Here is a 25911-nt window from a genome sequence, read left to right as displayed (position 1 = left end):
AACTCCGGGACCCCGGCCGGCGGGCCGGACGAGGCGGGAGGGGCCGCAGGCAGCGCCGCCCCCGCCCCGTGGCCTCTCCCTCCCGGCCCCGTCCCTCCCGGCCGGCCTCCGCGCCCCGCCCGCCGCCCCGCGGCCCCTCCTGCGCCGCTCCCGCCGCCCGCCCGCTCCTCGCCCGCTCTGCCTCCGCCGCCCAAACTTTTCTCCGGGCGCGTCTAGGCGCGGCGGCCGCCTGCCCGCCCGCCCGCTCGCCCCCGGCCCATGGGCGCCCGGCCTCAGGGGGCCTGACCCCCGCCGCCAGGTCCGCCCGCCGCGCTATGGCGGCCCGCGCGTCCCCCGCCGCACCTGCGGCCGACGAGCCTGGGGGCCCCGGCGGCCCCCCGCGCAGGAAGAAGTCTCGCTCGGGCGCGTCCGGCCTCCGCCGCGCCTTCAGCTGGCTGCGGGGCAAGCGGCGCAAGAAGAAGGCGGCGGGGGCCGAGGGCGCCGAGCCGGCCGCCCCCCGGGCCAAGAAGGCGGACGACAAGGCCAGGAAGGCCAAGGGTAAGGGCCGAGGTAAGGCGGCCGGGCACCTGGGGAGGCGCGGGGCGGTGCCCGGGGTGCGGCCCGAGTGGCTCCGTTGGGGGTCCGCGGCGTGTCGGGAGGGTGCTGACTTCCTAGGCGTTGGTGCTGGGGGAGCGAAGAGCCGGCACTCGGTCCGAGCACCCCGACTCTGCGCCACCCCGCTCCTGAGGTCCCAGACTCAACCCAGCCCCGCTCTAGGGGCGGGGGGACCCCCGACTGGGGCAGGGATCCCCCGGCTTAGACTGGAAGTGCTGGCCGCCCGGCTCTTGGGACGGTGAGGCAGTACCCTCCTCCCCCAGGCTCACCCAGGTTCTGCCCTCTGCTGCTGAGTCAGGGGGTCAGAGACTTGATTCTGGCTTGGGGCCAATGGGAGAGGCAAGTGGCCTTGCATGTCTGGTGGGGGTTTCTCTGGGTCTGGAAAGTCAACTGCACTCAGAAGGTGTGTCAGCTGTGGAGGGGGATCTGGGTTGCCAGCCCCACACTGGACCCAGCATGGAGCAGTGACATGCTTTACGTTATTAGCAGTGCTAGCTTTTCCTACCTGGCCTCCCCTTACCATTCACCTGGGCCAAACCACAAACATCCACCTCCTGGGGTGGTGAGCTCGGGATTTGAGCCAACAGCCCCTCCCACCACTCCTTCCCCCAGCCCAACGTTGTTCCTGTGTTGGAAGTGTGCTTGCAGAGGGGGGAAACTGAGGCCCAAGTTAATGGAGAAGCTGTATCTGTGACAGCGGTGGGTACCTGAAATACTACAGCTAATTCTCTGCCTGTAGGCTCCCTCTGGCCTGGTGGTTGAGCAGCCTGAGGGCAGGAGTGGCTGACCTGGCCCATGCCTACCAGGGTCACTTTTCTTTTGGCCACTTGCACTTACTTGGTTCTCCCCTCATCTTCCCCTCTGTTTGTGTCTCCTGATTGAGGGGGAGGGCATGAGTCTCTGCCAGAGGGTGGGGCTCCCTTGGGGCTGCCATCCTAGGACGTCTACTGGCAGTGCTAGCGCCAGAGGTGAGGAAATGGCGGTGTGTGCAGGCCCATCCCCATCCGCTGCGTTTACCCTCCCAGTGTCCTTTAACCACCTCCTCTGGAGGAGAATTAGAAAGAACACTTCCTGGGGTCAGGAAGAGGGTGAAAAGCCTCTTGTGTGATTGCATCCGGCCTGATCTTCCTTTTGGAAATGGGCCCTGCATCCCTGCAGCCCAGCCACAAATGGAGGTTGGGTGCTGGGGCTGAGGTCACTGGGCCAGGCCCTGAGGGAAGGTTTGCAAGGGGGATGTTTCCAAGGGCAGGTCCCACAATACATGAAACCTGTCCCAGGGCTGTTCCACCAGGATTCAGCCTGAAGTCATCCCCATCTCATTCACAGAGTCCTGGGGCAGAACTGGACAAGATGGGTTGTGGTCCCACTGTCAGGGTTAGAGAATGAAGGCTAATGGTGTAGCCCAGGCCAGTGGACCTGGGCTAGGAGGTCCACTGGGAGACCAGCCTGGGGCGGGGGTGGGGTGGTGGTGGTGAAGTGGGAGACAGGAAAACTGACTCTGTAGGTCCCTGCTCTGACAGCCTGGTTAGAGGTCACTGGGTCAGTGGCAGACCTCCCCCGGCCTTATGTTTGGTATTGGGTAGCACTGGGCTTTCTGGGCAGCAGGTCGGCCTGATTTGGGCCCACGTGCGTGGGCCAAACCTCCCTGCCCCTGGCTGTTGTTTCCCCAGGTCTGGGGGTGGCCCCAGGTATGTCTGGAGGAAGTCCTGTTTCCTTTTGCTCCAACCTCCTATTATTCCAATTGTTTCTTTGTCACCTGCCTGGCCAAACTTCTTTTCTGTTTATTAAGAGAAATAAATCCGATCTCTCTAATCTCCACTGGCACCGCTGGTCAGGAAGGGGAAGCCCAAAGAAGGCTTAACTCTTTCTGGGGAAAATGTTTAGAATGAAGATTTGGGGAGAGGGGGAAGAGGCACACACACAAAATTCCTAGGAGGTCCCCCCTCCCAGGTGCTGAACCAAAGACCCATAGATGCAGGTCTTGGCTTCCCTAATCTGAGTCCCGTACTGTAAATGGGAAAACTGAGCTTGGTATAGATTCTGAGCCTGTATCTTCCCTGCTCCCCTCACTGCCCTGCCACACACTTAAAAAGGAAAGAGAGGAAGTCTGACATTTATTTATTATTCTGAATGTGCCAGAAGCCACGTATCCATGATCTCATTTATACCCATTTGCAGATGAAAAAACTGAGTCTCAGGAACAGTGAGTGCTTGATTTTCCCACCTGGGATTTTAACTCAAGTCATCTGACTCCAGAACTGGTCCTGCTTTCTTAATTTACCCAAAGACACAGACCAGGGGGGTAAGGCTTAAAGATCCCCTCATCCAACCCATTCTACAGATGGGAAGAGGTCCAGAGAAAAGTGAGGGAACTTGGTAGAGTAGGAATAGTATCAGAGTCAGGCAAATTGATGAGAGTTCACATTCTGGCCCAGCAGTTAGCAAGCTTGGTGACACCAGGCAGACAACTTCTCTGTGGTCTCATCGTTTCCATTACCCTCTTTGGAATAGAGAGGACCCTCTCACTGGGGTATCCGTCCAGGTAGACCTATATCCTTGATGGGTCTATGAGCTTTCTCTCCAAGATTCTCACAAAAGAGGATGTGAAAATTACATGCAAGGGAAGTCACCATAGAAATGTAAGGGGTCGCTGTGTGTTTGTGAATTTGTTCACCTGAGTTGTAAGGACCCAGTCTGGAAGGAATGGGCTCTGAGGTTGATAGGACAACTCTGGCCTGAGCCATGATCTGCTGCTCTCTTGGGCCATGTAACACCAGCAGGTGAGTAACCCCTCCAAGCCTCAGTTTCCTTATCTGTAAAATAGAGATGATAAATTCTGGCTTTACAGGGGTGTTTCAAAGATCAAATCGGATAACAGACATGCAAGTGCCTTGTGAACTGTGGAGCGTGCTGCAGACGGCAGGAAATTGTTGTTGTGATGCTGAGGACTTGAGTATTGGCTGAGTTTATTCTTACTCGTGTTTGGAAAACAATTCATTGCTTACACAGAAGGTGGAGTCTTACCTTTGTTCAATGGAGGACACAGGCACAGAAAACATAAAACAAAACAAGCAGGAATCCATATTTTTCAGAAATATCACCTGGACTCTAGACAAGTATGTGGGGAGGAAGTGTTTCTGGGACACAGGCCGGGACTGGAGCCCGGGAGATAATCGGGGGAGGCTTCCTGGAGGAGGTAAGCAGGGTGTGGAAGGAAGGCAGGGTGTTGGCTAGTTTGAAGGGGAACATGAAGGCTGCTATGTGTCAGACCCTGGCCGAGCATTTTCATGAATGTTTTCCCTGTTGTCCTCAACAACCTGGGAAGTAGTTTATAGGTGAGAAAATAGACTCAGAGGGTAAAAGTAAGTTGGTCAAGGTCATTCAGCTTCATTCATTTGAGAAAGACATGTGCTCAGTCACTCAGTCATGTCCAACTCTTTGCACAACCCTATGGACTGTAGCCTGCTTGTCTTTCTGTCTATGGGACTCTCCAGGCAAGACTACTGCAGTGGGTTACCATTTCCTCCTCCAGGGTGAAAGAGACATATTCCTTACCATATAGTGTCAGGCACTGGTCTGCTGCTGCTGCTAAGTCGCTTGTTGTGTCCGACTCTGTGGCGACCCCATAGATGGCAGCCCACCAGGCTCCCCCGTCCCTGGGATTCTCCAGGCAAGAACACTGGAGTGGGTTGCCACTTCCTTCTCCAATGCATGAAAGTGAAAAGTGAAAAGTCAGGCTAAGGCAAATACTTGAGACAAGACAGGCATGGTTGTCACTTGCATGGAAGTGATGAACACAGCGTGGCAGGAACATTTGGCCTCCCGAGGCCTCACTGCCCACACAAGGTACTATGAGGTTGGAAGTGTTTCTTACTCTGGTGGGGAATAACTGTAGAGCTTGGGACCACCTTTGGGGAAAGATGTATGCCAGCCCTCCTGAAGGTTTCTCTCAGGCAGAGGGCAGTGGCTAGGGGTGGGGGTACTGATAGAATTTAGAAGGTACTCTGCCAGGTTCAGCCAATTTGACCCCATGAACTCTGGCCCTCATTCATGGCGAACCGTCCTTGGCATGGGGTTATGGAGAGACTCCTGAGTGTGAGTTCTGCTTTGCCAAGTCCTGCCCCACTCTTGGCAAAGACACTCTCTTAATAAAGATGGGGTTTAATGGCCTCCACTGTTAGTGGCCCTTTCTCATTCTAGAATTCTGTGGGTTTGAGAATGGGCTGGAGGAGCAAGCTGGAAGGGAGGCTGGGGGTGGGAGCTGTGTTAAGGGAAAGAGAGCCTACCTCTGGTCAGTCGGGTGGACATGACATCAGGACCCAGTGGCCTGGATGTCATAGGAAGGTGGGTGGGAAGAAAGTGGGGTGAATGGTGCCGGGTCTTCCTGCTGAGGAAGGGGCCTGTGTGGCTCTAAAGCAAACTGAGGACCCAAAGGCACTTTGGTTAGTGGTCACTTTGCCTCTTTGAGGTCTGCGTGATACCTGTTTGCTTGTCGATAAACACAGTTCACGCAGCTCCACATTTGGTGCCACTGCATGCACTGATCTCACGGAGGATGTGTTCCCTCCCCTTTTCCATCCAGAACTCCTATTCATCCTCAAGACCTGGTCCAGAGTCATCTACTCTGTGATACTCCCGGGGAAATCACTGCCCCGGACTCTAGAGCAGGTTGCTCAAGTGATTTGGAGTTGGACAGGATGTGCTTTTCTGGCACCTTCTTCGTGGGGAGGGGCATCTCAGCGTCCTCAGCCTGGGGCCTGGACTAATGTCATATGGGCTGGGATGTGACCATGGGGGTGTGGCTTCCCCAGAGGAGTCTGGGTCTGCCTCCTCCAGACCCATCTGAAGGGATGAACATTGTCCGCCCTGGGTCCAGATGGGAGATGGTGCTTGCTAATTTATTTCACAAATACTTCTTAAGTTTTTAATACTAGGTACTAAGTACCTACTGTGGGTTAGACTCTGTCCTGGGGATGAAAGAAAGACAAGGTCCCAGTCCTCATGAACTTCTCGATTTGAGGGGGTTGGTAGACAGTGAGCAAGTAATTAAGGGTCAAAAAGGGTAACTAAGGAAGGGACAGAGAGATCCCGGGGGAATCAAAGATGGCTTCCCCAGGTAATAGGAACTATAATGGAAGGATGAGGGGAAGCTGGGGTTGAGGCATTTGCAGAGCTGGAATCAGGCAAGGCTCCTGCAAGGGGTTGGGGCCAGCTGGCTGTCCGGTTCCATGAGCACAGGCATCACCAGACATCACTGTTCTGAACACCCTGAGGGCAGGAGCTGGGCTGACTTGTCTTTTTCCTTTGCCCTGCCCAGCACAGGGCCTGGCCCTAAAAAGTGGCTTCAGGTGATAAGTGGGTGGTCTGATATGGGGCATGGGCATCTCCAGATCCTAGGTGCTCAGAGCTGATGGCATGAGATGTCATGGGGAGCCCTTATGGCACATACAGATGGGCATCTGAGGCCCAGAGGAGGAAGTGGCTTGCTGAAGGTCATACCGCCAGTCAGTGTTGGAGGCAGAACAGGAGCCCACACCTGCCAGGCTGACCTCAGCTTCCCCACTCCTTTGTTTTGATTTCAGATGGAAAATCCCGTCGCAGATAGGGGCCTCTACCGGGGTGGGATGAGAGGAGCAGAAAGCGAGGCCAAGAAGGCCTCATTCATCCCCTTGCTTAGCTCTGACACCTTCAGGGGCTGTTTCAACTGCCTCTCCTCCCTCCTCACGGAGGCCCCAAATCCGCATCCCCCCTTCCCCGCCCACCCCCGTGGCACAGGGCCCAGGTTCTCCTGGAAATCCCCCTCAGGCTGGGGGGCCCCCCCACAACTTTCTGCCCCTGAAGCAGGGCTGCCAGCGAGATCTGCTGCTCTGGGGCGGCTACACCCTGTGGCCAGAAAAATCTCTTAATCTGTTGTCTGCAGAGGGCAGAGGGGGAGCTTCCCTCCACCCACCTGCCCCTTGGAAATTCCCCTCTCCCCAAACCTTCAAAGCTGTCTCAGCTGTTCCTGGCCTGTCACATGCTGAAGAAAACTAATGAGAGGAGGCATTGTATATTGTTGAGGCTGCAGTGAATGTGCTGGGGTGGGGAGAGCAGGTACACCCCTCTGCCCCATCCGAAGACCCCACCTCCAGCCCCGTGGCTGACTTGGGGAAGGAAGTGGGTGGAAGCAGCTTCCTTGTCCACCTCCCCCCATTACTACACTTCCTAGGACTCTGGGCTTCATCCACTGTCCTGGGGCCTTCATTAATCAAGCAGGGTCACTCAGCAGGGTGCTCTGTGCTGGCATGGAAGGATAGACAGAGACAGCTCAGCCTGCCAAGGGCTCAAACCCTGAATCTTCTGGCAAAGTGCATGCTTCCCAGGAGGCTGCTGGTGGGGCCTCTTCTAAGTCAGATCTCCTGCCTGCTTACAGACACCCTCTCCTCCAGGTCCCTAGCCAGGCGAGGGTCAAGAGACACTCAAGCCCTGTCTTGTGGTTCCAGGAGTTCTGGTCCATTTGTCTTCCATATCACCTACTTCTTCCCACCAGTCATACCCTAGGCTCTCCCGGGCACTTGGCTCATTGGTGGTACTCTTTCCCGCCGCGCCCAGGAGCAAAGCACAGCCTTTGCAGTGGAAGGATATAAGACTGGGGGAGTGCCTTAGCCTTTTCTGCCTGTGCCTCTTTACCTCCACCAGCACTTAAGGTGCCATCACCACCACCTCCGCCAGTTTCTGTTCAGCATGTGGGGCACACCTACTGTGTGCCAGACACAATCTGAGCCTGGGGCTACTAAGAGGAATGAGAGGATCACTGTCCTGGAGAAACTTGTTTTCTGGTTGTTGCCTTGAAATGAGTGCTGGTATGGGTGTGATCAGTACTGTATCAGTAGAGGGGAGCCCCGAGAACTGGGCTGCAGAAGGAGGTGGGCAAAGGAGACATGGAGAAGGACACTGGCTAGCAGGGCCCTGGAGACAGGCAGAGGTGGAAGAGGAAGGAGCATGTGTGAGGCCTGGAGGTGTGCAGTGGGGAGCCACAAGCAGTTCTGTGTCCTGGGGCCCTGAGAATGAGAGGGGTGTGGTCAGAGATGAGGCTGAACTGGTGGGCGGGACTAGCTCCTGCAAGGTCTGTGAAGGCCATGGCATCTTCTAAGCTTTCTGCGTGCCTGTCCTCACTCCATTCATTCCACGGGGTTTGGATTTTACCCTTGTGTTTTCTCTCTGCTCTCTCCCGTACCACCTTTCCCCTTCATGGGCTTCAGGTTCCCCACCTGTAAATTAAGGGAATTGGGCCAGCAGATCTCTGAGATCTCATCTAGCTCTGACACTGGGACCCTTTTCTCTGTGCAAAGCAAGGAGTCTGGTGCACACAGCGTGGTATACAGTGTGTGCTCAGTAAGTATCTTCTGGGTGGATGAATAAAATACCAGCCCCCAGGGACTGCACTGTTGTCAGCCTCAGTCTCTTAGCAAGAGAGGGGCCTCAGGGAGGGTGTGGATCAGCTTTAATTCTCCCATCTTGCAGGGCAGGAACAGGGTGTCTTAGAGCCACTGGGCATAAGAGGCAGTGTGGTGTAGTGGAGGGGCTTGCCCAGGTGGCAGAAAGAGGAGCCATAAAGGGATTAGAACTGAGGACTGTGGACTGCCAGCCCAGGGGATGCTCTCTCTATACCAGGCTGCCCTTGGTTGGAGAGATGGTAGAGTGATCATAAAGGATAGTCACTGCTCAGTATGCAGGGCCCTGGGCAGGTCCCTGGACACAGGGTACTTGTGAGAACATGAGAAGTAAATGCCTTAGGCAACCTGGAAGGCTTTCAGAAGAGGTAAAGCTTGGCTTGGGCTTTGAAAAACAGACTTGTATAAGGGAGATGAGAGAGGGCGACAGATGCACAGACATGTATTGTTTCATGTATGTTTACCCATGTGCTCCATTACTTATACATACACCCCCCCGAATGTGGATATGGGTATATGTGGGCATGCTAAGTCACTTCAGTCGTGTCCACCTCTTTGTGACCCTATGGACTGTACACCAGGCTCCTCTGTCCATGGGATTCTCCAGGCAAAAATACTGCAGTGGATTGCCATGCCCTTCTCCAGGGGATCTTCCCGAGCCAGGGGTCAAACCTGCATCTCTTATGTCTCCTGAATTGGCAAGAGGGTTCTTTACCACTAGCACCATCTGGGAAGCCCAGATATGGGTGTATCAAATAGACAGTTGCACAGTCATACTGATCCACAAAAGCACATGCAAATTCTACAGTCTTAGAGACAAACCTTTTCACTTACATGCACAGAAGCAGACTGTTACACACTCAAATACACAAAAATCAGTGATATTCCACCAGCTTGAGAGTCAGAATTACACAGGCAAATATGCAAAAGCACAAATCCAAAACAGTGTAAACAGACTCAATTATATGGATAGAGGCATGCGGTCACACTCAGATGACTACACAAAGAGGAACCCACATGTTCAGGGTTAGATACACACACAGCCACATTCAAGCACACAAATACAAATATCCAAGTATATGTCCTTCAAGGTCATGGAGAGGCACAGATAAAGTGGAGGGGTAGGTAGCTTGAAGCAGTGGGTACTGGTCTCAGTCTGGGTTTGAGTACTGGCTCTGTAGCTTAATGCTGTTTGACTTTGGACTCATCAGTTAACTTCATGGAACCTCAGTTTTTCTATCTGTAAAATGGAGATGATAAAAAGTATACCTACCTTAATAGAATTGTGGATGAAATGAAGTAATGCATGAAAGCAGTTACCACAGTGCCTGGCACAATAAGTGCTATATAAAAGTGTTTTGTTATTATTTTGAACACAGTTACTACGGAAATACAGTCAGATAAATATATTTATACAAACAAGCAGAGACAAGAGATACGCAGACACGTGACACTCACGGGGTAGTGGTTGATTGTCCCTAGCAGCAGCAAGGTTCCGGACCCCGCCTATCTGGAGCCCGGGCCCCTAGTTCTCTTGGTTCCACTGCAATCCTCAGAGGCAGTCCCTGGCTTGGGAAAGCGAGCGACCCGCCGGCCCCACCTGGACAGGCCCGGCCGTTCCCAGAGCAACTGGGCGGGGCGGCTTAGCAGGTCTCCCAGGTCCTCGGAGAGGTGGAGCCTGACGGAGCAGCGCCAGGCCCCGCCCCTCAATAGGCCCCTCCCCTCCCCGGTCATTGGCCGCAGAGCCTGGGGGCGTGGCCGAGCCGGGGCTGGGGGCGCCTGCGGTGGCCGCCCGCGCTTCTCTCTGCCTCCCTCCTGTGGCTGCGGGCCCGGCGGCCGGGCTGGTTGGGCTGCGCTAGGGTTCCCGCGCCGGCTCCCGCGCCCACCATGGGCAACTCACACCACAAGAGGAAGGCCCCCAGCGGCCCCCGGGCCCGCAGCTTCTGGCGGTTCGGGCGGTCGGCGAAGCGGCCGGCAGGTAGGGGCTGGGGGTGGGGGCGGGGCAGGCGGGGAGGAGGGTCTGCCTGCCGCAGCCGCCGCCGCCGCTGCTGCCCTCTCCCGGGGCTTGTCGGGTGTGAGTTTGGGGGGCCGGGAATCCCCCGCACAGACCCCACCCCTCACATGCAGACAGACACATGTACGCACGAATACCCGCGGGCGGGCACACGTACATGTTCACAATCTACACGGTCACATACACAACACCCACTGAGACGTACGGCCATGCAGACACAAAATCACATACACACGTTCACACCCACACCATCGTGGGACCCACAGATCCTGAGTGGGACACCTACCTATGTATACGGCTTATACAGCCACACAAACACCACCACACGCACAGATTCAGGCACAATCATTCATGTAGGTAGAGTTGCCCAACATCTTAGGCACACATATGTACACACAGGTTCAAAACTGCACAACCATCCAGACCCTAAAGCACTTATACACACACAGACACATTCAAGCACGCACATTTGGTCCCCAGGCTTTAGCCCCCACAGGCTGAAAGTTTGCAGGAGGGAGGGGGAGACAAAGGTGAAGGGGAGAAGCAGGAAACCAGGGGCTGGAGACGCGGGCCGCCTCCATCTGGCGTGATCGGGAGTCGGACTGGTTCTCTGGGTTCCCTCCCCACCCCCATCCGCACCGCCGCTGCCTCTATCTGTCCCCCTTCCCCTCCCACCCGCGGTCCCCGTGGTCGCTGCCGCATCTCCCCCTTTCAGTGCAGCCACCGAGCTGGAACGCAGCCCTTCCCGGCGTGCTGCGGGATCCCTCCGCGTGTCACATTCCATCCTCCAAGTCGGGGGGAGGGGGCAGAATTGGAAAGGCCTCCAGCTCTAGGGCTGGGAGCCGGAATTCCTGGTTTCTCCCAGCGGGTGTGGCGGTTCAGGGTATCCCTGTGTCCCAAGGGGTGTTGTGGAGGAGGGGCTGTCGAGAGTGCCTAGTTCCCTCACCTGGTGAATCCAGACATGGGGTAGGGGCAGGACAGTGAACCACCCCCTACCCTACAAGATAAGGGGTCTCCAACAGTCTGGTGTCTGCTGCTCTTTGGGAATGAGAGACTCCCAGAGAAGATGGCTTAGGGAGGCCTCCCCGTTGTGGTGGGAGAATACACTCATGTCTTCCCAGGTTCCACATTCCTAGAGGTTCTGAATTGAGCCTGATGATCTCATCCCTCCAGGCAGGGGGCGACAGAAAGGACCAAGCCTGGGAATTAGGGGGTCTGGGTTCTCCAACTGTCTCTGGTATGGGCTCAGTGACCTTGAGCATATTGCTTTCACTTTTTTGGACGTCCCTGGCTCCTAGAGGAGGCCTGTCTGTCAAATTAGGGCAGCCTAGCTTAGGTGACTTCTTGGGATCCTTGCAGTTTCTGGCTGGTTATTTCATGGTGAAAGGTACTGAGGTCTAGAGAAGGTAGACTTATCCAAGCTCACTGCCTGCAGTGGTCTGAAGAATAATCATGGTTATTAGGAAGAAGGTTAGTTAAATTCTGGTAGGCTCTCTGAGGTTCCTCAGAAGCTGGGTTGATGAGAGACTCCTGAACCTTCCAGGCTCCCTGTCCCAGTAATCCTGAAATCTGGCCTATGCCCACCTGTCTCTCCTCTTGGAATCTGCACCGAGTGGGTGGGGCTGGGGCTGGGGATCTTCATCTGCCCTCAGATGGCCACTCTAATCTGATGGTTTCCTGAGAACCAACTGTGGGTCCAGGCTTGTGACCGTTTGTGGTGGGGGAGAGAGATTAAGAGGGCTGTGTTTACAGTCTTCTGCCCTCCACCCCTTAAGGAAGAGGCCTGGGGCTTCTAGCAGCCCTTATGTTCTTTCAGTTCCTGTTACAACTCCAGGGTCAACCAGGCTTTGAAGATGTTCCTAAAAACCCAGAAAGTGATGTCAAAGCAACACCGAAGTAAGTGTGGGGACTAGGGAATATTCTAGGCTATATTAAAAGGCTTTTGGGTTGGAGTCTGTTAGAAAACTGGGGAGCTGGTATTAAAGAAGTTAACTGTTAGGACTTCTCTGGCAGCCCAGTGGTTAAGACTCTGTGATTCCACTGCAGGGGCCTAGGTTCAGCTGCTGGTCAGGGAACTAAGATCCCACATGCCCATGTGGAATGGCAAAAAAAAAAGAAAAAAGTTAACTGTATTGTTAACTGTTGATTAGATGAGAGAACCTGGCTAAGGTTGCACTTCAGCTGTGGGTATGGTCACGAACAAAGGCTTTGACATTGAGTATGGAGGTTGGAAAGAAACATAGTTGAGGCTTCTTCCTTGTGCCTGGGAGGAGAAAAAGTGAATGTAAACTTCAGTCTTTAATTTTACTTCTGCTGAGGATTCTGAGGCTTCCCTGGCCTCAGCCTCTGCTGACACAGGCCTAGGTATGGGACTGAGGCTTGAGTACTTATTGGATTGGTCTGTGAAAGGATGGGGGAAAGAATGCCAGGCAAACAGAGAGGGCTGCAGTCTACAGGCCACAGGGAGCCAGTGAAGGTGTTTGAGCAAGGGAGGAGCCTATGAAAGGGGTGTGTTAGGAGGATGGCAGGTGCCGGCAGGACAGGTTGGGGGGTGGGGTGGTGAGAGTAGAGACTCATAGAACAGTCTGGAGGCTGTTGCAGTAATCCAGGGGAGAGGTGGTGAAGTGAGGGCTGGGGCAGGGTGAGGGCTGTGGGAGTGGAAAAGGAGGGGCAGCTGCAGAGACACTGGGAGGAGATGGCAGAAAAGATCGGACCCGGGATTAATCAGATGTTGAGCTGTATGGGCCAGAGAGGGCTATGAAGGCTCTGTGCCTGAGGCTGCTTGACTGGGGGATGGTAGCAGAGATAATGCAGAGATAAAAAAGAAAGTGAAGTCGCTTAGTCATGTCCAACTCTTTGGGATCCCATGGACTGTAGCCTACCAGGTTCCTCCATCCATGGGATTTTCCAGGCAAGAATACTGGAGTGGGTTGCCATTTCCTTCTCCAGGAGATCTTCCTGACCCAGGGATCAAACCCAGGTCCCCAGCATTGTAGGCAGACACTTACGGTCTGAGCCACCAGGGAAGTCCTATGCAGAGATAAACCTTATGCTAAACCCTTTACATCAATTAATTCATGTGTCCTCCAGCCGTTTTACAAGCCAGAAGCTATTGTTCTCCCCATTTTACAGACGAGAAAGCTGGAGCTCAGAGAAGTTAAGTCACTTGTCCAAGGCCACTCAGCAAGGAGGTTGCTGAATGGGGATTCACACCCAAGCCTGTCAGATTCCAAAGACTGTGCTCTTAATTATTTTAGGTATAGATGGATTTCCTCCTATGATGGAGGGGCCTGCAGGTCCTCTGATGAAGAAAGCCTGAGGCCCTCTGTGGGCAGCAAAGGTGGAGGAAACACTATGGAGGAAGGGCAGGGGTTGAGGACTAAGCATTGAACCCTCCAAGGGCTCGGCGAGGGATCTTGTGGGCAGTGGGAAGGGAAACTGAGTTTTAAGGAAGGGTCAGCCCTGTGTTGCAAATGTCCATAGAGAAGAGTGAGGATGGATGGGGAGAGGCCTCCTCATTGCTGGAAAGTCGTTGGAACCCGCTAGGATTGTTTGACCTTGGTTCTCAGGAATCCAACTCAATTCTCCCAGCCCCAGGCCAGCTGGGCAGTTAGTCCTGGGAAGTTTGGGGGACTGGTGGAGGATGTGAACTGGGAGCTCGAGCAGTACCCCCAGCACCCTGCCTGCCTCCTGTCCCCACATGCATTATGCTGTCAGGTTTATACACACGGCCCTCCTCCTGGTAGGGTTTATTTTTCCCACTTTGCAGATGAAGAAACTGAGGGACAGGACCAAGTCATTGGTGGAGTCAGACTCCCCCTGCCTCTGGACCTGGAGCCCCAGGGCCACAGCTGAGAGAAGGGGTGCTCCTGTTACCTCCCCTGCCCCCTTCCCTCTACATCTCCTTCATGTGACTAGGGTGGGACAACCTGTGATCAACTGTAAGTCTAGACTTGCTTGTTGGAGCCCTGGGCTTCCAGATAAAGGGCTGGGCCAGCCCTCTCTGGTCTGAGGGATCTGAGATAAGCTGAACCCCCTTGCTGCCCCAGGCCCTGACCCAAAGTGAGGGACCATTGCCCTCTTTCTAGGGGCAGAGTCATGCATGCCAAGGGCTCTTTAGAACTTGTCTCCCCAGCCCTCCCACCTCACAGAGACTGAGGCCCAGAAGAAGGCAGTGCCTGGTTCAGGATCGGATTGCAGTGGAGGAGCAGTGAGAGCTCAGGCCTAGGACCTCTGACTTCCAGGGCAGTGGGATATCTGGTGTGGGATCCGAACTCCCTTTCCTCCCAAATGGGGGTTAGGGCTACCAGATGGGGCTAGGTCACTGAGGAGCTGATAGGAAGCTGATGTTAAGTGTCCCTTATCATACTTTATCTTAAAAATGGTTCTTAACGCCACTTGAGATTTGAAGAGCGCTCTGCAAGTGGGTGGAGGAGGAGGCCTCTGGTGGCATGGAAGAGCAGCGGCCAGTCTGAGCTGGTCTCATATCCTGACTCTGCCGTTATTAGCTGCGTGACCTTGGACAGGTCACTAACCCTAGGGGAGTGCCTTTGTATGACGAGGAGCATTTAGTGAGACCATGTGTGTCTCAGTCATCACTCAGTCAGTGCTAGCTTATTTATTGTTGTAAGTAAAAAGTCCCCACAGGGCTTCTTGGGTGGCTCAGTAGGTTAAGAATCCACCTGCAATGCAGGAGACACTCCTAGGAGACATGGGTTTGATCCTTGGGTCGGGAAGATTCCCTGGGGTAGGGCATGGCTATCCACTCCAGTATTCTTGCTTGGAGAATTCCACGGACAGAGGAGCCTGGCAGGCTGCAGTCTTTGGGGTTGCAAAGAATTGGACATGACTGAGCGACTGTGCACGCACACACAAAACAGGCCCCACACCTGGAGAGGCAGAGGGTCCCTCTGATGATAACACTTTGTCTTTACACTTGGTTGCGTGGCTTTAACTTTCCCAGGCACTCTATGAGTGGGGATTAGTCCCACCTTGCAGTTACCCTGAGAGGCTGATTCGTTTGTTCAAGGCCTGGAATCCAGACCTTCTGACTCCTGGCCTTTTTCTCTCCTGGCTTCATGGTGACTGCCTCTCTGGCATCTATAATGAGGATAATCATGCCTTGAAGGAACAAAGGAAAGGATTTGGGAAAGTCAGAATCGCACCCTGGCCGAAAGAGATTATTATGTCATTGTCAGCAACAGATGCTGACCCGGAAACTCATTATGACATTTACTAATATTATGGTAGCTAATTCCTCCCTGTGTTACTGTCTGTTCCCCCAGGCGCCTGTGGGATGGGATCCTCCTCTCCCTGTCCCTGGCACTCCCTGCCCCCAATATTTACCTTAGAACCGGCCTGTCAGCTCTGTCCAGGCTGGGGCGGAGCTTCACACTGAGAAAAGGAAGGGGGATTCCCATTGTGCAGAAGTGGGGTGCAGAGTTCCCCTACTTTGGGCCATGAGTGAGGCTACTGCCCCCTTCCCCCTCTCCGACCCCTTAACTGGCATTTGGAATGAGACCTGGGTTGTGGGCTCAGCCACTTCCTGGTTGGGTGACCTTGAGGAAGTCACTTTCCCACAGGCCTCCTTGCACTCATCTGTAAGAGGGGAGCTCACACCTTCCTTTCAGGTTTCTTGTTCTTCAAGTTCTTCGAGACAGTAGAAGAGAAAGTGTGTCGAGAACTGTAAAGCGCCTCCACCTGAGAGTTACGTTTACTTCCCTTTGTCTTGCCTCGCCTCTAAGAGAATAAAATCTACCCGTGCTTTGGATGCTGCTCCCATAGGAAGGCCGTGGTCCCCTCTGGGCCTTGGGTGGCCCACCAGTACAGCTGTGGAGGGGTTGAGACGCAGGGGCCTCCAAACACCCTGGATCCTGGCTCCAGAGCAAGGCCACCTGGGCAGCTGTGCCCTCCCCCTTCATTCCTCTCCCCTGAGTCAGGCCGGCCTGGCTGTAGGTGCGCCACAGCCCCCGCCCCTTGCTCTGGAATGGGGCAGGTTGAGGCCTCACCCCATGGAGGATGTTGCCAAGACAGTGTGTACGCCTGCGCACAGGTGCACGTGGCCTTGGAGGGGCGGGGGCTCCCTGCCCCATTCCTCCCTGTCCCCAGGCTCAGGAGGGCCCCAGAGCCATGGATACGTGTACCTGCCTTCGTGTACAAGCAGCCACCTAGCAGGGCCCTGCGTGAATCTGTGCAGTGGTGCTCACATGGCTTAAGGAGGCGTGGGTGTGCTTTGTGGATGTGTTCGTGAGGGGCCCGCCTGTGGGGGTGGCCCCAGTGAGACATTTTGGAGGTGCGAGCTGCACACCTTTGCTGGTGGACAGTATCTGCAGGTGTGTTTCCTGGTGTGCCCTGCATCTTGGGAGGTGTGCCTGGGATCAAGGTGTCTTCTCAGATCCGGGAAGCCTCCTCCCCCGGGCAGGTAGGCGGTGGAGGCAGCGCGGTGTGCCTCAGCCCGGCTGAACCTCTGAACTCTGCTGGGGCAGAAGGTCCTGGAACACGGACTCCAAGTGTGGCCTTTGCCAGGGTCCTTCACTCTTCTGGGCCTCAGTTTCTTGGCGAGGTGCATGCTCTCCACCCAAGACTCAGCTTACTGAGCCTCTCCCCAGAGGAGCTACAGGTGTGTCGACCTGTGCCTGAAGTGGCTCAGAGTGGCTTCAGCCCTGGCCAAGCCACAGTTGGTTGGGGGCGGGGTGCTGCTGGGCAAACCAGATGTTATCAAGTGTGAGAGCCTTGGATCAGACTGGGGAATTTGCAGCTGTGGCCCTGACCTCCGGCTGCAGGCCTGGGACCCTGATGCTCCCCCCGCCCCTGACTTAGCAGAGCTCAGCCCTTAGTTTCCCTGGTTGGGGGAAGCTGAGCATGACCCTACAGGGTTGAAGGCTCCAGTTTGGGGGCCAGCCAGAGCTTGGGCAGTCTCCTGGCTCTCTGAGCCTCACAGGTCAGTTACCAGGAGAGTACCTTTGAGTACCTACCTCAAAGGACTGTTGTCAGATCTGAGAGGGCAGAGACTGCCTTCTGCCAGCGTCTGGCATGGTGCCTAGCATGAATTAATCACCCTACAAGTGTCAGTCTACTGCTCTTTTCTGTTTGAGTGGGACTCATAAGAGGGGTGGATGGGTCTGGCCTAAGAGGGAGGGAAGAGTGGACGATGTAGCCAAGAAACCTCCCATCTGTGGGGGTGATCTCTGCTTCAGAGGGAAGATCAGGTTTGTAGCTGGCACAGCAGGCAGAACATGGCTTTTGGATTCAAGTGGTCTTGAGTGCCAGTGCTGCCCTGTCATTTACCAGCTTTATTATAATGCTTCCCCTCTCTGGTGTCCATTATCGTCATCTGTAAAATAGAGATAAACGTGCCTGCTTCTTGGGAATTCCCTGGTGGTCCAGAGGTTAGGATTCTGGGCTTTCACTGCTGGGGCCCGAGTTCAACTCCTAGTCAGGGAACGAAGATCCTGCAAGCTATGCAGTGCAGCCAAAGGGGAAAAAAAGCCTATTTCTTAAAAGTTGTTGTTTAGATTTCAGTGATCTGTGGATATATACTATGTAGCCCCACAGAATTTTGTTCTCTGGAGAGTGAAGGCTCAACTGTCTGCGTGAGTGGTCCATAAGAAGTGGCACAGCAAGTGAAGGACCAGCAGACGGATCTTATGGCATGGGAGCCACTGTGAATTCTTAGATCTCTAGGGACTCAGAGAGAGAAGGGTGCTGTGAGAGAGGGGTGTCCTCAGGTGAGTCTGGGGGACTGCACTTTATGGTTCACAGACCTGCTTGTCCACAGTCTCAGCTACTCTTTTTTTTTGGCTGAACCGCCTGGCATGGCATCCAGGATCTTAGTTTCCTAAGCAGGAATTGAACCTGTGTCCCTTGCAGTGGAAACCCCGGGACCTCCAGGGAAGTCCCTCAGCTAGCTACTCTTTCTGGAGTTGCCAGGGGCAATCTCTTTTAACACCATCAATCCTCAGCTTAAACTTCAGTACTGACCTCTTGGGGTTCTTTGAATAAAATTCAGACTCTGCCAGTGCCAACGGGGCCCTCCCTGACCTGGCTCCTGCCTCTTCTCACCTGCTTTCTCTCCCTTGCTCACTGTATTCCAGCCACACTGGCCTCTGCTCTGTTCTAGGAAACCCACCCCATCACTCCTGCCTCAAGGCTGTAGGCTTGCTGTTGCCTCTTTCTAGAAGTTTCTGTGCCCAGCACTTGGCCTGGCTGGCTCCTTCTCATTCTTTAGGTCTTGCTTCCAACGGCTTTCCTTTGATGCCCCCTCAAGTTACGCACTTCCTGTCATAGCTCCTCAGCCTTCACTATCTGAAATTATTCTGCTAGTTCACCTCATTCATGTATTCATCAAATATTTATTGAACTCATTGTATGTGCCAGACACTAGGGATATACTGGTGAACAAAGTAAAAATTCTCCATTAGCTATAACACCTGCTGCTGCTGCTACTGCTACTGCTAAGTCGCTTCAGTCGTGTCCGACTCTGTGCGACCCCATAGACCGCAGCCCATCAGGCTCCCCCATCCCTGGGATTCTCCAGGCAAGAACACTGGAGTAGGTTGCCATTTCCTTCTCCAGCTATAACCTCTAGTACTAGTTTAATAAATATTTGCTGATTAAACAAATGTTTTACAAAGAGTAGTTATTGGCCTTGTTTCCATAAGGGGTCATTACTTGAACGTGATGGAGCTAGATTTGAACCTGGACCTGAGTTCCATGCAAGTGCCTTCCTGCCCCCACTCGTATTGGCCTCATCTATGAGCTGTTGGCTAATTCTGTTCTCCTTGCCTGGTGACCCAGCAGAGTCACTGAGTCAACAGAGTGAGGCCAGCGGGAAGGATCCTGGGCAGGAGGAGCAAGAAGTCTGTGTGGAAGGCCTGCCTCTGCCGTGTGGCCTTGCAGAGTTCACAGTGCTTCCTTCTGGGGTTGCTGATGTCACGTCACCCAAGTGGGAAGACAGTCCTTTGGAAAACCTGGGGCTGAACACACACGAGGGGCTGTTAGCACCTGCTACCGTGATGGGTGTCTCCCTGGCATTCCAGCATGTGTCCTGGGCTGGCTCCCACTCCTCCAGAACCTCTGCCAGTGGCTTTGCCATCCCCACAGGCAGTCCTGAGCCTCTGCCTGGCTGCTGCCTGCTCTGAGATCCTTCCCCAGGGAAGCACTCTCACCAGCCAGGAGGACTTGGGGCTGGGCATCATGCCAAGTCTAATCTAGTGGCTCTTCCACCTCCCATCTGGCAGCTGGGACCCTTGCCTTAGCTCTGGCTCCTGACTGTTTAGAAAAAGACTTGGGAAGTGGCGGGGAGGTGGGGGGGGTGGGCATTGGGCGGCCCCTGGAGTTGACTATCTGACCCTCCTAGTCATCCTGTCTACAAGAGCAGGGTATTCAGAGACTCTGGGCCTCAGTTTCCCTGTCGGAGCCTGGGAGGGTTCCTATCCCAGCCCTGCACTCGGGGGCGGTGTCGGTGGTGGGCGGGATCAGTGGCGAAGGTGGGAGGAGGACCTGGGGAGCAGCCCCTCCCCCTCCTCTGGCTGGAGCCGGTGCTCTGCAGCTGGGCTCTGGCAGACTGGTCCCCTCAGCGCTGGGTTCTGGCGAAGAAGGCGTCGCTGGGCGTTCTGGAGAGGTCAGCGTAGGGGACGGCCCCATTGGCGCCTGCAGTCATGGTGGTGTTCCTGGGCCGCCACCTCCCGGCGCTCCTCGGGCTCTTTAAGAAGAAGGGTGAGTGGGTGTGGCTGGGGGGCTTAGATGAGGGATCCCTGACACCCCCATTTGCCAGACCCTTCTGTAGGATGGGGGATCGAGGCCGGGGAAGGTCATGGGATGGGGCCTGGGGGCTGGTAATGAGGCCAGACTGCCCTGTCGCCCGCGATGCCTTTGTCCACTGCTCTTCCACTGCCTTTGTCTGCTCCCTGCTTGTTCCGAGGGCGGCTCTAGGTGTCTCTGACCTTGAAGCTTGCAGCCCTTGGGCAGGATTGCCTTCCTCCGGGGGTGCTCATACTTTACTGGGTACATCCCAGTACTTAAGTTCCAAGAGGTAGGGCACCCCCTCCCAGGTGGGCTCAGGTGTGTGGGAGGATGGCAGGTGGAGAGCAGGGTGGAGAGGAGAGTAGTGACCCTGGAAGTTGGGGAACAGGTCAGGGAAATCCTGTTTGAAGGCCTGGGGGTTTGTTTTGAGGGGAGGGGCCTCTCCCCACTTTCTTCTAGGATATGGGCTTTCAGGCCTGGATTAAGATGTAGGGGCCAGAGCTTATTAGACTTTCTGGGGGTGCCAAAGGGCCCCCAAGTGTGGGTGTGATTCTGGAGGCCCCTCTGGGAACCTGTAGTTTAGTCTTGGCTCTGACTGCAGTTTGCTGGGTGACCTTAGGCAAGACCTTTCCTCTTGGGGCTTGTTTATGGACTTGTAAACTCAGGAGATTAGGGAGAGGATCACTGAGAGACGCCCCCAGCTCTGACCTTGTGGGTTTCCTGAGGATTCCCTGGGCAGGAGCTCAGCTGTTGAGGAATGGGCTGAGGAAGGAGGAAGGGACAGGTCAGATGTCTGAACTGAAGACCCTGATCTTGGGGCGTGGCCCTTTAAAGGGCTTGTTTTGTTCCTGTTGCTCCACAAGGTGCTGCCAAGGTCACGTGACCCACACCGAGCTTTTGCTTATGTTGTGGGTTCCATTTAAAGGAGAGCTGGGGCTGCACACTGCTGACACAGCCCCCTATTCCCAGGATTAGATAACCAGCTCCTCCATGGGCGGGGCCTGTAACAAGATCCTTTGTAATGGATCCCTGGGTCCTTGGCATCAGGGCCTGGGCCTTGAGGAGAGGGGGATACCTGGGACTGGTCCCCAAGAGAGGCTGGAGCTGCCTCATCTGGGAGTGGAGGAGCCGGGGTCCGTCTTCTCCCCTCCCCTGCCTATCCTTTCACTAAGGGACAGCTGCATGGGTGAGTGGGGGACCCAGGAGGCCATATCCTTGGTTTAGCCCACACCCCAGGACTTCTGGGAATCCAGTTATGACCTGTGTTAGTGCCCACCCCTTCCTAGTGTCCCGTGTGTCTTTTTCTTGGATCTGGGCCAAGGAGGTGTACAGAAAGGTGGTTTGTCTTTCTGTAAAGTGGAGCTCAGAATCTGGAGACAAGAGAAATGAATTTGCTCTGGCCTGTGTGTACACTGGAGTGTCTTACATGGGGCTCTGAGTGACAGTTGTATGTATATATGGTACTGTTTGCGTAGATACAGAATGGGGACTGTGGGATTCATGTGCTGGGTGTGCTGGGACTGGGGGCTGGATGTGCTGTGGTGTGGGCACGCAGATGTTGTTATACTTGGATGCTATTTGTTTGTGTACACACTAAATGAAGCCTGTGTTATGTGCATATATAATGGGCATATATGCCCCTATATGGGGCCCTTTGTGTCTTGTGGGTACTCAGATATATGTACACTTGGATACAGCTTGAGTATGTATCGTGTTGGCTAAAAAGTTCATTTGGGGGGTTTCCATAAGATGTTATGGAAAAACCAGAATGAACTTTTTGGCCAACCCAATTCTGGGGGTTTTTTTGTATGGAGTACATACCCGGGGGACTGTGGGTTGTGAGTACAGACTAGGAGAAGTCTGTACCGGGCAGGTGCCGGTACAGAAGGGTGCCGGGCAGGTGCCCTGTGCACCCTGGGGACTGTGGGTGCCCTTGCTGCAGTGTCTGTGCATTCACAGGACCCAGATGCCTTTGGGCCTCACTTTCCTTCCTCCTTCATCCCACCAGGCTCTGCCAAGGCTGAGAGCGACAAACGACTGAGTGTGGGGCCTGGCCAGGGGCCAGGGTCTGTCGTGGACGACCACCAGGACAATGTCTTCTTCCCCACTGGGCGACCGCCTCACCTGGAAGAGTTACACACGCAGGCCCAGGAGGGGCTCCGTTCCCTCCAGCAGCAAGGTAATTGCCTCCCTCCCCATCTAGCGATGCTTTCAGCTCACAGAGTCAGGGGCCTGGCTCAGCATGCCTCTCTGATATCTTTCAGAAAAACAGAAACTGAACAAGAGTGCCTGGGACCATGGAGACACCCAGAGCTTACAGGTGCGCCCCGCCCCCAGCTCAGTCCTGACTCTTCCTCCCTCCCTGCTTGACTTGACCTCTGCCAAGTATATCTTTAACCTTTCTGGATCTGTTTCCTTCCTGTATTGTGAAAACTAGACTAGTTGCCCGCTGAGGGCTGGTGCAGGGTAGCTCTGGTTGATGCCTGCTCAGTGCTAGGTGATGCTGGGGCAGGTTAGGAGGGGTGAATCTGAGAAGTTCAAAAGGGGGAGCCTGCAGAGGCAAGGGTCAGCCCCACTCACGCCTCTGGGCTGATCCTTCTTCTCCCAACAGTCTTCCCGCACTGGGCCAGATGATGATAGCATCTCCTTCTGCAGCCAGACCACATCCTACACGGCTGAGAGCTCCACGGCAGAGGACGCGCTCTCCATCCGCTCTGAGATGATCCAGCGCAAAGGTGTCTGCTCACCAGCCGGGGATTCTTGGGCAAGGGAGGGGGAGTGGTCGGCACCCAGCACCTGCAGCTTTCCCTTTTCCTCCTAATCTAGTGTTTCTCAAGACTCTGTGACTCAGTGAATTCAGGAAACATAGTACCCTATGTCCTCTTGGAGATTCATGATGAACATTAACTGAAATGCAGGATAGTTCAGAGTTGAGAAACCTGGGTTTGAGCCTTGTGTTGATACAGCTGTGTGATCTTGGGCCAACCCTTTACCTCTCTGTGTTTCTGTTTGATGTTCTATAAAAAGGAGACAAGAATACTTACTTTATGGGAACAAATGCCAAGTGTTTAGAACACATAGTAAGTGTTCACTAAATGGAAATTATCCTTATCGACCTAGTAGAACCTTGCGGAAGAGCATCTAGCTTTAACCCAGTTTTGCCCATGCCTACTTGACAGTGGAAATCTTTTTTCACAGAGCTCTTGTTAATAGTCTGTAAAAGTCGTGCTTGGCGGAATGTGCCCCAAGACCTGCTCTAACAGTTTCTCTCCCCTGGACTGGCCCCCAGGCTCCACCTTCCGGCCCCACGACTCGTTTCCCAAACCATCTGGAAAGTCGGGGCGCCGGCGGCGGGAGCGGCGGAGCACGGTGCTGGGACTGCCGCAGCACGTGCAAAAGGAACTCGGTGAGCACCCCATTGGGGAGGCTGTGGGTGGGAGCCCTGGCCCTCCGCTGACTCCCACCCACATCCCCACTGACTCTCACGTCCTCCTTGGTCCATTCCAGGCCTGCGGAATGAACGTGAGCCACCAGGTACGCCTCGGCCTCCGGGTCCACGGGACGCTGTACGCATTCCCACAGTGGATGGCCGTCCGGCAGGCCCGGCCGCGGGGCCAGGGGCCAGGGTGTCCCTGCAGGCGCTGGAGGCAGAGGCCGAAGCTGGGGCCGAGGCCCTGCTGCAGCGCCACATCGACCGCATCTACCGCGATGACACGCTCTTCGGCCGGTCCACGGGGGCGCGGCCCCCGCCGCTAATCCGGCCCATGTCCCTCGCAGTGCCCGGACTGACGGGAGGGGCCGGGCCTCCAGAACCCCTGAGCCCGGCCATGTCCATCTCGCCCCAGGCCACCTACTTGTCGAAGCTGATCCCGCACGCCGTGCTGCCGCCCACCGTGGACGTGGTGGCCCTGGGCCGCTGCAGCTTGCGCACCCTGAGCCGCTGCAGCCTGCTCTCAGCCAGCCCGGCCTCCGTCCGCTCTCTGGGCCGCTTCTCCTCGGTCTCCAGCCCGCGACCCCGCAGCCGCCACCCTTCCTCCTCCAGCGACACCTGGAGCCATTCTCAGTCCTCGGAGACCATCGTGTCTGATGGCTCCACCCTCTCCTCTAAGGGTGGCTCTGAGGGCCGGCCAGAGGGCTCCGTGGCCAACAGTAGCGTGGCGCCCCCTCCGCAGGGGGGCAGCGGGCGGGGCTCTCCCAGCGGGGGCAGCACCGCCGAAGCCTCGGACACTGTCAGCATTCGGAGCGGGAGCCAGTTGTCTGGCCGGAGCGTGTCCCTACGTAAGCTGAAGCGGCCCCCTCCGCCTCCCCGCCGGACCCACTCGCTCCATCAGCGCAGCTCGGCGGTCCCTGATGGGCCCTTGGGGCTGCCTCCCAAGCCAGAGCGGAAGCAGCAGCTGCAGCCGCCCCGGCCGCCCACCACTGGAGGGTCGGAAGGGATGGCGGCCCCGCACTGTCCACCCAGCTCGGCAGGCGGCTGGGTGTCTGGCTTGTCTCCGGGTGGCTCCCGGCGCCCCCCACGTTCCCCAGAACGGACACTCTCACCCTCCAGTGGATACTCGAGCCAAAGTGGTACCCCTACCCTACCCCCCAAGGGTCTAGCAGGGGCCCCTGCTTCCCCAGGCAAGGCCCAGCCCCCCAAACCAGAACGTGTCACTTCCCTTCGATCTCCCGGGACCTCCGTCTCCTCCTCCCTCACATCTCTGTGTTCCTCTTCCTCTGATCCAGCACCTTCAGACCGCTCTGGTCCTCACATGTCGACTGCCCTGGGCGACAGGTTTGTCATACCTCCTCACCCCAAGGTGGCTGCCCCCTTCTCCCCACCTCCCTCTAAGCCCAAGAGTCCAAACCAAGCTGCCCTTGCTCCTGCTGTAGTCCCTGGGCCTGTCTCTACCACCGCTGCCAGTCCTGAGTCCCCACCCACACCCCAGACATCCCTGACCCCACCTCAGGCATCTCCTGCTGCCTCCAAAGACCAGTCACCCCCTCCGTCCCCACCCCCATCATATCACCCACCCCCACCCCCCACTAAGAAGCCAGAGGTGGTTGAGGGGGCCCTGTCTGCCCCAGAGACTGCTGAGGAGCCCCTCCAAGATCCCAACTGGCCCCCTCCCCCGCCTCCTACCCCAGAGGAGCAGGACCTGTCCATGGCCGACTTCCCACCACCCGAGGAAGCCTTTTTCTCTGTGGCTAGCCCTGAGCCCGCAGGCCCTTCACCCCTCCCGGAGGCCTCCTTACCTGCTGTTTCCTTCCAGAACCAGCCCTCTGGTACCCCAGACCCTCCTCCCGCCCCGCCCGCCCCACCTGCTGCCGGCTCTGTCGCAGGGCTTCTGGCCAAGGCCCCTCGGAAGGAGCCAGTGGGCTGCAGCAAGGGTGGGGGTCTTCCCCGGGAGGATGCCAGCGCGCCCCTGGTCACACCCTCACTCCTGCAGACGGTTCGGCTGCGCTCTGTGGGCGCTCCCACGGTGGCTCCAAATCCAGCATCGGGGCCATCGCCCCCCCAGAAGCCACTCCGAAGGGCCCTGTCAGGGCGGGCTAGTCCTGCGTCTGCCGCCTCCTCAGGGCTCCATGCAGCTGTGCGGCTCAAGGCTTCTAACCTGGCTGTCAGCGCAGGCCCTCTGGGTGCCCAGCCCAATGGACCACCTGAGGCAGAGCCACGGTCCCCTGCCTCTACAGCCAGCTTCATCTTCTCCAAGGGCACTAAGAAGCTGCAGCTGGAGCGGCCTGTGTCCCCGGAGACCCAGGCTGACCTCCAGCGGAACCTGGTAGCTGAACTAAGGAGCATCTCAGAGCAACGGCCACCCCAGACCCCAAAGAAGACACCTAAGGCCCCCCCGCCTGTGGCTCGCAAGCCTTCTGGGGGCATTCCCCTTCCCACCTCCCCCAGCTTTCCTCGAGCTGAGCCCCTTACTGCGCCTCCCACCAACGGGCTCCCCCATGCCGAGGACAGGACTAAGGAGGAGCTGGCAGAGAATGGAAGTGTCCTGCAGCTGGTGGGCCCGGAGGAGCAGAAGCTGGGCCTGCCTAGTACAGGTACAGTGGGCTGGGAGGGGTGCGGTGTGGAATCCAGCACTGGTCATGGGACACAGGTATCGGAAGTTCTGCCCTTAGGGACTTGCTCTTGGATCT

General features: G+C 56.0%; 2 protein-coding genes across 6 annotated transcripts in view; one reads left to right on the top strand and one right to left on the bottom strand.

Annotated features, from left to right (window-relative positions):
• ZBTB8OS (zinc finger and BTB domain containing 8 opposite strand) overlaps nucleotides 1-25911 on the bottom strand; it is a 305810-nt gene that overhangs the window by 89377 nt on the left and 190522 nt on the right. The window lies entirely within an intron of this gene.
• The window catches only part of NHSL3 (NHS like 3), a 28217-nt gene continuing 2500 nt past the window's right edge, over nucleotides 195-25911 (top strand). The window contains exons 1-6 of one of the 5 annotated variants that reach the window (XM_055573776.1): nucleotides 195-537; nucleotides 21794-21964; nucleotides 22050-22105; nucleotides 22397-22520; nucleotides 23075-23191; nucleotides 23293-25815. In XM_055573776.1, the coding sequence (XP_055429751.1) occupies nucleotides 315-537; nucleotides 21794-21964; nucleotides 22050-22105; nucleotides 22397-22520; nucleotides 23075-23191; nucleotides 23293-25815 (3214 nt within the window). In that variant the 5' untranslated portion in view covers nucleotides 195-314. Of the gene's footprint in view, nucleotides 550-7870; nucleotides 10006-10270; nucleotides 11938-19558; nucleotides 19759-21793; nucleotides 21965-22049; nucleotides 22106-22396; nucleotides 22521-23074; nucleotides 23192-23292; nucleotides 25816-25911 lie in introns of those variants that run through there. The other 4 variants (XM_055573775.1, XM_055573778.1, XM_055573780.1 and 1 more) reach the window with 4 other exon arrangements.

Source organism: Bubalus kerabau, chromosome 3, assembly GCF_029407905.1.
Source record: "Bubalus kerabau isolate K-KA32 ecotype Philippines breed swamp buffalo chromosome 3, PCC_UOA_SB_1v2, whole genome shotgun sequence".
Taxonomy (NCBI): Eukaryota; Metazoa; Chordata; class Mammalia; order Artiodactyla; family Bovidae; genus Bubalus; species Bubalus kerabau.
This window is presented reverse-complemented; position numbering and strand designations above follow the sequence as displayed.